A 10,484-nucleotide genomic window follows, 5' to 3' on the forward strand; every position below is an offset into this window, starting at 1 on the left:
GTGCATGTAGATAAAAAAAATCTTTCCTTTGAAGAGAAATATAAAATCAGATGGACTCACACTTAAGAAAAAAATTATTGTGATATAAGTATGAGTTAAAAGTCTTATATTATTTTTTCAAAAAGTAAATGTTACATAATATATAAGTGACAATACTCATATATCTATTACTTAAAATTTTATATAAAGATGTGATATCTCTACCGGTTGTCCGATTATTTTCGACATAGTACGTTTACTCCCTTTATGACCCAACAAGAATTTATAATAAATAAAAATTAAGACACATTAGATGAAAGAATAATTTATGAGAGAGAGACGAATTCAACCGAAAAAGAAATAAGTGGGTAAAAAAGTAAAATTAATGGAAATGAGAAAGAATAGTTTTGGATTTAGGAAAGTAGAAAAAATAAAGAACTTTTTTCATATATTTTGAGATTTTATTTGAGAATGATAAATGAATATTTATAATAATATAATTTTTAATTTTTTGAGTATTATAATAAAATAATTTGATTTCCAAAAATTTATGTAAACTTTCAACATTTTCTTTCAATGCAAATTCAAATGCTCTGTTTTAAGAGATTTTATATTATGAAAAAAAAAAATCAACAACCTATTCAATTTCATGGACCATCATTTTTTTTCATTTTCTTTTTCTCATTTCTTTTACTTAAATCCCTCTTCTTTCACTCTATTTCAAGTTCACAAATAAATTATTAAAGAACATAATATTAGTTCACAATTAAAAAAAAAAACAAGTTTTTTAGATAAATTTAAGTCATAATAAAATATTGTTTTTCTGGAATAGATTCTTCTCCATGAAATGTAAAGTTGACAAGTTGTTACTTTTAAAATTCTTGTGATAAATTACAAATTTTAATTTATTAACTTTATTAAAATTTTAAATTTTTTTAATTAAATTAAATTAAACTAACAATAAGTATTGATGTATTCAGTTTTATAAATATATATAAAACAATAAAAATTATCATAGCAAATAGACTAACGATGCATTATAGTCAAGTTAAATTAAAAAACTCGACAAAAATACACAAATAATCAAGAGAGTATCCGAATGAGGCCACAATAAAAAACTTGAATTGAAATTAAAAAATTATTATTTTTTATTTCAATTCAAGAGAACTATTCATCACCCTTAAAAACAAACATCATTTAAGAAATTAGGTAGCAAGAACCCCCAAAAATTAATGTCACTCTATATGCATGTATTGTATGTAAGTAATATTAGTAGTATAGCTTCAATTAAAAGTCAAAAGTTATAAATTCATTAGGCAGTGTGAATTTAATGAATTGATCTAGAGAAGTTAACTTACTAATAAGTAAACCCCACAAAATATTACTTTAATTAAAGAGACATATTTAGACCCTAATAAAAATTAATTAGACAATAAAAGAAGAAAAGAAACACTCCTAACCAAAAAAAAAAAAAAACTTCATTTCACCTATAAATAATGCACATGAGCAAGCCAAATTCAAATATCTATAGCAATAGATTTATATTTAGTGAAGGTTTGTGCAACAGTTTAAAAAATGGATTTAAAGGGGATTGTATCCCTTCTCACAATGATCGTCTCTTTTAATGTTCTTTTTGTCTCCACTCTTGCCACAACCTTGATACCTCCTATGGACCTTCAACATACATTGCCATCAAAGATACCGCCGCATACTCCTATCAAGAAACCACCATCACCACCTAATAAGCATTCATTCACACCACCACCACCACCACCACTTAAAAAGCATTCATTGACACCACCACCTCCACCACCTAAGAAGCCTTCATCGACACCACCACCACCTAAAAAGCCTTCATCGTCACCACCACCACCACCACCACCTAAGAAGTCTTCATCAACACCACCACCTAAGAAGCCTTCATCGACACCACCACCTCCACCACCTAAAAAGCTTTCATCATTACCACCACCATCACCTAAGAAGCCTTCATCAACACCACCACCTAAAAAACCTTCATTGACACCACCACCTCTACCACCACCACCACCACCTAAGAATCCTTCATTGACACCACCACCTAAAAATCCTTCATCGTCATCATCGCCACCACTACCTCTACCACCACCGCCACATACATGGCCATCTTTTACACCGCCTCCATATCTTATGACGCCACCACCTAAGACAACTCCTACAATACCACCAACTACTTCTACCACTCTAGCACCTACTTTGCCACCACCATATTTGATGACACACCCACCCAAGACGACTTCAATAACACCACCACCTACCCCTATAACAAAACCACCTACTTTGCCTCCTTCTACACCACCACCTCGTACATTGACCCCACCACCTAATATGGCTTCAACAAAAACGCCTTTTACTCCTACCTTATCTCCACCTACATATCTTTCTTCTGCGCCGCTAGCTCATCCACTAACATCATCCCTTACTCCTATAACACAATCACCTACCTTGTCTTCTTTAACACCACCCCCTCGTTCAATGACCCCGCCACCAAAAACGGGCTCTACATCACCAACACATTCCCCAAGCACACCACCTCTGTTATCTCATTCAACACCTCCATCTCGACAAATCACACCAACACCTATGACGAATCCTACAACAACAACCCCTACTCTTTCCTCACAACCACCTATATTTACTCCTACTACACATGCACCTAGTCCGCTAACACTCTCACCTACTCCAACCACACCACAACATACATTGCCACCATTTATACCACCCCCTCGTCAAATGATGTCACCAACTAATGTTGCACCTACAAAAGTGTCACCTACTTCAATGGCACCTCTACCTAATACGGCTCATACAACTCCACCATTTTCTCCTACCACACAACCACCTCTGTTGCCTCCTTCTACTCAACCACCTCGTTCAATGACACCAACACCTATGTTAAATCCAATAATACCGCCACTTACTCCTACTACGCCACCTCTAGTTTTTCCTCCAATGACAAAACCACCTCGTCCATCAACTCCCTCATATAATCCTATCATACAACCACACCCAATGTCATCTTCTACACCTCCCCCTCGTTTCATAATGACACCATCTAACACCTCTCCTACGACACCCCCATCTACTCCAACCACACGACCACCGACATTGCCTCCTAATACACGTCCACAACCTCCAAAGAAACAACCACCTAAGACATCTCCTACAACAGCACCACCTACTCCAACAACACCAGTCTTGCCACCATCTAACACTTCTCCTACGACAACCCCATCTTCTCTGACCACACGACCACCAACCTTCCCTCCTAATACACTTCCACAACCTCCAAAGAAACAACCACCTAAGACATCTCCTACAACAACGCCGCCTGCTCCAACAACAACACCAGTCTTGCCACCTTCTAACACCTCTCCTACGACACCCACATCTACTCCAACCACAGGACCAGCAACCTTGACTCCTAATACACTTCCACAACCTCCAAAGAAACAACCACCTAAGACATCTCCAACAACAGCGCCACCTATTCCAACAACAACACCAGTCTTGCCACCTTCTAACACCTCTCCTACGACAACCCCATCTTCTCCAACCACACGACCACCAACCTTGACTCCAAATACACTTCCACAACCTCCAAAGAAACAACCACCTAAGACATCTCCAACAACAGTGCCACCTACTCCAACAACAACATCAGTCTTGCCACCTTCTAACACCTCTCCTACGACAACCCCATCTTCTCCAACCACACGACCACCAACCTTGACTCCTAATACACTTCCACAACCTCCAAAGAAACAACCACCTAAGACATCTCCAACAACAGTGCCACCTACTCCAACAACAACACCAGTCTTGCCACCTTCTAACACCTCTCCTACGACACCCCCATCTACTTCAACCACACGACCACCAACCTTGACTCCTAATACACTTCCACAACCTCCAAAGAAACAACCACCTAAGACATCTCCAACAACAGTGCCACCTACTCCAACAACAACACCAATCTTGCCACCTTCTAACACCTCTCCTACGATAACCCCATCTTCTCCAACCACACGACCACCAATCTTGACTCCTAATACACTTCCACAACCTCCAAAGAAACAACCACCTAAGACATCTCCAACAACAGCGCCACCTACTCCAACAACAACACTAGTATTTCCACCTTCTAACAGCTCTCCTATGACACCCTCATCTAATCCAACCACAAGACCACCAACCTTGCCTCCAAATACACTTCCACAACCTCCAAAGAAACAACCACCTAAGACATCTCCAACAATAGCGCCACCTACTCCGTCAACAACACCAGTCTTGCCACCTTCTAACACCTCTCCTACAACACCCACATCTAATCCAACCACACGACCACCAACCTTGCCTCCTAATACACTTCCACAACCTCCAAAGAATCAACCACCTAAGACATCTCCAACAACAGCGCCTCCTACTCCAACAACAAAAACACCATTCTTGCCACCTTCTACACCGCCTCCACGTCCGCTAACATTAACCCCTAAGACAACTCCGACGACATCACCACCTAATCCTTCTACACTACCGCCCACTCGTACTCCACCACCATATGTGGTTCCCCCAATTATAACGCCACCTCATCCACTAACACCATCCCTTACTCCTACCACACAACCACCTATCTTTATTCCTTTAACACTATCTCCTCGTTCTATGACCTCACCACCTAAAATGGGCCCTGCAACACCAACACATACCATAAGCACACCACCACCCATGTTACCTCCTTCAACACCTCCATCTCGACAAATTACACCAATACCTATGACATATCCTACAACAAAAACACCTACACCTTCCTCACAACCACCTATATTTCCTCCTTATACATATGCACCCCGTCCGCTATCACTGTCACCTACTCCAACCACACCACCCCATGCATTGCAACCATCTACACCGCCCCCTCATCAAATGATGCCACCACCTAATGTTGCACCTACAAAAGTGCCACCTACTTCGATGACACCAATACCTAATACAACTCATACAACTCATACAACTCCAACATATTCTCCTATCACACAACCACCTATGTTGCCTCCTTCTACACAACCACCTCGTCTAATGGCACTAACACCTATGTTAAATCCTACAACACCACCGCCTACTCATATTACGCCATCACCTTTTTTCCATCCTTCAAGCCAACCACCTCGCTCGTCAATACCACCACCTAATCCTACAACATCACCACATACAATGTCACCTTTTACACCTCCTCCTCGTTCGGTAATGCCACCACCTAAGCCCACTCCTATGATTTCACCACCTACCCTAACCATACAACCACCAATGTTGCCTCCTTATACAATCCCTACCTTTACACCACCCACTCCTAACAGACCACCAACTGTGTTTCCCCCTGATACACCCTCACCAACTCCTAAAACACCTCTTATGATGACTCCACCAACTAAAATAACTCCTACTATACCACCACCCATTCCGAACAGACCACCGCCTATGTTGCCCCCCTATACATCCCCACCTACTCCTAATAAAACACCCCCAATGTCGCCCCCTTCTACACCTCCACCAACTCCTAAGATACCCCCACCTAATTTTACTCCTATCACACCGCCATCACTTCCTATGACACCACCACCTCCTGCCATACCACCCAATTGTCCGATGGGAAACTTGCGTGTTTGTGCAAATTTGTTAAATTTAGTAAGCATAGTAATTGGGACTCCACAAAACCAACCATGTTGTTCTCTCATAAAAAATCTTGTTGATTTTGAAGCCTCTGCATGTATGTGTGGTGCGATAAAGGCTAATATATTAGGAGTAATAAGAGTTAGCAATAGTAATGCATTGAACTTACTCATCGGCAAGTGTGGGCGTAAAATTCCTACGGGATTCGTATGCAATTAAGAACATACAATATGTATTGGCAATGACCAATGAGTTTAAATAAGGCATGTGTGCTTGGTGATCTATGGAAGCCACATGCATCCATCCTCACTGTTTTTATGTTTATGTGTGAACAAAGGTTTCTAATAAATGAGTTATTATAAAGTCAATAAAAATAAATAACAGGTACTTCTAATATTTTATTGTTTATTTTCCATTCATATGATCTTAATTAAGAGTTATGGAATTTAAAAACAAAAATAGTAGGAATTGAAAAGTCATCGATCATTTAACCAACTTAACACTAATTTTTATAGCATGTCAAACTTAAATTGAAATTTAAGTGACATAGACAACAAGCTTATTTTTAATTCCATTGACTCAAATAGAAATTTGTAAGTTTGTGAAAATCAATTAAACATGATTTTAAATAAGCCAAATATATTAACTAAATTCAATGAAAAGGAATGCATGGAGAGGACAAAAGAAATAGTTACTTCACCATAAATAATCTAGAATTATAAACTATGCATACACATGTACAAAAACAAAAGCAAATTGAAACAAGAAAAAATACAAAATGAGACCCTCAAAACCCGATTTTCACAACTACTACGACCCACAAACTAATGTATAAGATTATCATTGGTGAAGAAGGTTATCAAAATTTGAAGGTTTTGTTTTCAACCATCGCCAAAGTGGATTTTAACTTTGTCAAGAATTTGTGATACAGAAGACCTTTTTACTTTAAAATGTCTTATACTCCTCTCTTACAAAATTACACAGATGTAAATCAACTATGACACTTGAATATTTTCCTTTAACACCCTATTATTTGTGAAATTATCTGGTACAGGGTCAACATGTTCATACTGATGTTCCAACAATAGAACATGACATCCAGACAGATGTTGTAGCATCTGCTCCTGATACAGAATAATAAAATCCACCTGTAAATTTTGTAGAAAGATAAGTCACATAATGACAACCAACACAAATCACAAGTTAAGACCAATGTCTCAACATAAACCATAATGTCACGACATATGTCCTTACATCTGCTGACAGAACACATATTTACCAAACAGAAAATAATGCAGAATGGTAAATAACACAAAGAATTGTTAACCCAATTCAGTGCAAAAACACCTAATTTAGGGGCTACCAAGCCAGTAAGGAAATCCACTATTAGCAGTATTAGTTCAAAGCCTAAACAGTCTCAGTTTACAACTTCTCGCCTAATCCCTACCAAGTGCAACTTTTACCTAGAAATCAACATCTAAATATAAGAAATAAACATCTCACCTCCAATCATTGGAGGTTATCATTGGTGAAGAAGGTTATCAAAATTTGAAGGTTTTGTTTTCACCCACCCCCTAAAGTGGATTTTAACTTTGTCAAGAATTTGTGATACAAAAGACCTTTTTACTTAAAAATGTCTTGTGTTCCTCTCCTACAAAATTACACATATGTAAACCAACTATGACACTTGAATATTTTCCTTTAACACCCTATTATTTATGAAATTATCTGGTACAGGGTCATCTTGTTCATACTGATGTTCCAACATCAGAACATGACATCCAGACAGATGTTGTGGCATATGCTCCTGATACAAAATAATATAATCCTCCTGTAACTTTTGTAGAAAGATAAGTCACGGAATGACAACCAACACAAATCATAAGTTAAGACCAATGTCTCAATATAAACCATAATGTCACGACATATGTCCTTACATCTGTTGACAGAACACATATTTACCAAACAGAAAACAATGCAGAATGGTAAATAACACAAAGAATTGTTAACCCAGTTCAGTGTAAAAACACCTAATTTAGGGGCTACCAAGCCAGAAAGGAAATCCACTATTAACAGTATTAGTTCAAAGCCTAAACAGTCCTAGTTTACAACTTCTCGCCTAATCCCTACCAAGTGCAACTTTTACCTATAATTCAACATCTAAATATGAGAAATAAACATCTCACCTCCAATCACCGCAGTGATAAACAAACATTCCCAATCACAGTAACTGTTTCAAAATAAATCACACTTCTAGTGACGAAACAAATCACAAACTTGTGATTAAAGAAGATTATACTTCCTGTAAAAACACTCACTCTTTCTTCACAGCTTCGACTAAGAACAATACTTGATCTTGCTTGAAAGCTCTAATCAAGAACAATATTCAACTCTATGCTTAAAATATTAAAGAGTGGGAACAATACTCAATTAATTACCTAAATGCTTTTGAGTAAGAACATAACGTCTACCATCAGTATCAAAAGATACAAGGGTGACTTACACACACACACACACACACACACACACACACACAAGAGACTCTCGAAACTGCGACTCTAAGACTTCCCCTAATTTTACAATTGTGTGAGTTATTTTTTACATTAGGTTAGATTTCTCTTTAAATAGACTTCAGTAGTCCACGGGCTTCGAAACCTATGCCCAAAATATTACTTGATGTACACGCTCAGAACTGTAACAAGTATGCAGAGAAATCTCTTCTAATCTTGGAATAAATTTTCAAGTTTCCTAAATTGTCCAATCATCCTATTTTAAAAACTTTAATTCTGTTGGAGATTTAATTCTTTAGTTCCAGATTAAATCTTCTTGATCTGCAAATATTATTGAGATATATCTGAAATAAATTTCACAAAATCAAATCAAATCTATAAAGATTTAAAAACAGTATATGTTGATGTTCTAGTTCAGAATGCCATGACATCTGTTAGAACATCTGTCTTCAATATAAGTTCAAACTCTACTGTATGCGTATAATCAATATGTTACAACATCTTGCTCAACATCTGTCATGAACCATATTTTAGCAAAATTGTTTCCAACTTTAAAACCATGGAACTAACAATTTGAAATTAAACCACTTAATTGAATATTATGCTTTCAAGGATAACTTTTGAGGTACAATAAATTAGTAAAAATCAAGAACAACGCTCCAACAAGAAGCATAATAAAAAATAAACATTGTAAAGATTCCTCATTCTCCTTCTGCTCACCCATAACATAGATTGATTAGCCTAGATTCCATGCCTTGCCATAATATCTTGGGTAGATAATATATTTTTCAAACGATACCAAGAAAGAAGAGAGACCTATAGATCTATAATTTTGTGTCTCACAAGCTATATGAAATTTTACAAAAAAAAATAGTATGAAAGAGGCTCCCCTAGCTACAAGATCTTTGTTGTAGAGAGCTCAAAACCTCTCTTCATTAGTACATTATCATCAATGTTAATGAATAACTAGAATATATTTTACTCCATGATCAAAATGAATACACAGTATTTGGATAATTACATATAACCCCAACAAAAGAGAATTTGACTACTTTTACTCACAGTAAATTTACAATTATCATCAAGAAGAAAGAGAGAAAATAGAATCAACAGTGATTTCTCTGACCGAATGGAGCCTTTAACTTTGATTGTTCAATACCTCAGTGGAATTTTCCCCTCTCAGTTCTCTCTTTTCTGTCATGAGTTATGGAATGAAAATAACTTGAATGACGTTAATTACACTTGTTGTGGTCTAAGCCAAGGATTTTTCCTACAAAAGTATTTAGTCACTCAACAAGCCTCATTTTCTTAACTAGTAAGTCTTGTCCAGATCATCCAAATGGGCTTTCTTCTCCCCAATTCACCCAAAAAAATTTTCTATTCGACTAGAAAGTAAGCCCTTCTTTCACCTTGAAGTTAATTATCCAAGAAGTCTTTGAACTGCCTTGTTTTTCCAGGCAAGTTTGTCACATCTCCTTGCGAGTTTCCTTGCTTCTGCATGAAGTAGATTTTCCTATAAGTCATCGTGTACCTCCTATAATCTCTAATCGAGTTTGTACCATAACCTAACAAGAATGACTCAGAAAGGTTGCCTTGTTTATGTCCTATTTTGGTCTTGTCTTAGTAGGGCGAGCCCCTGCTTTGGCCAATGAGTTCTCTACTACTTAGCTTTAATGATTGTAATTTTCTTGGATGTTTTATATGTACGCATGAATAACATAGTTAAAATGTCCATACAAGTGTTTTTATCTCTTTTTTATGATAAGTTATAAGTTTTTCATGTGATTTCTTTTGTTTTACTTAATAATGGCTTATGTTAAATGAGTCATTCTGGCACTTATCAACACTCCTCCACTTATTATTTTGTTTGACCTAAAAAAATTCATACAAATGATAAATGATTCTAATATTCCAATCATACATATTTCATGTAAGGTATATGATTAATCAGAAACATTTAAATTGTAGTTTCATATGTTTTCTTTAAATGCAATATCAAAATTAATATCATCGTTATCCATAAATCATAGCATGCAGATGAAAATATTGTTTAATCAAAGTATGATTTCAATGCAAGTTTAGATTAATGGTCAATTTTTATCATAATTATAATATCACTTAATTTCACTCGATTGGGGCGGTGTTTCCCTCATTTTCAGAGAAAACATATACTACACATCAATTTTGTAGTTCAATTAAGCAATATCACAAAATTTGCATTTAGGCATAGATAATTAAGGTCTTTATTAGGTTATAATGTGGCTTGGCTACAAGAAATATTGGTTT

General features: G+C 36.5%; 1 protein-coding gene across 1 annotated transcript; it reads left to right on the forward strand.

The window, feature by feature from the left end:
* Positions 1-1,514: 1,514 nt before the first annotated feature.
* Positions 1,515-6,067, forward strand: LOC131595509 (uncharacterized). Its single transcript, XM_058867863.1, has one exon. It carries the CDS (start codon positions 1,555-1,557, stop codon positions 5,905-5,907), a length of 4,353 nt encoding a protein of 1,450 aa, XP_058723846.1. The 5' UTR covers positions 1,515-1,554; the 3' UTR covers positions 5,908-6,067.
* Positions 6,068-10,484: the final 4,417 nt, after the last annotated feature.

This window comes from Vicia villosa, linkage group LG4 (assembly GCF_029867415.1).
Source record: "Vicia villosa cultivar HV-30 ecotype Madison, WI linkage group LG4, Vvil1.0, whole genome shotgun sequence".
Lineage (NCBI taxonomy): Eukaryota > Viridiplantae > Streptophyta > Magnoliopsida > Fabales > Fabaceae > Vicia > Vicia villosa.

What these genes read in the sequence shown, in the direction of transcription:
- LOC131595509 (XM_058867863.1), top strand. Translation starts at nt 1,555, where the DNA reads ATGGATTTAAAGGGGATTGTATCCCTTCTCACAATGATCGTCTCTTTT.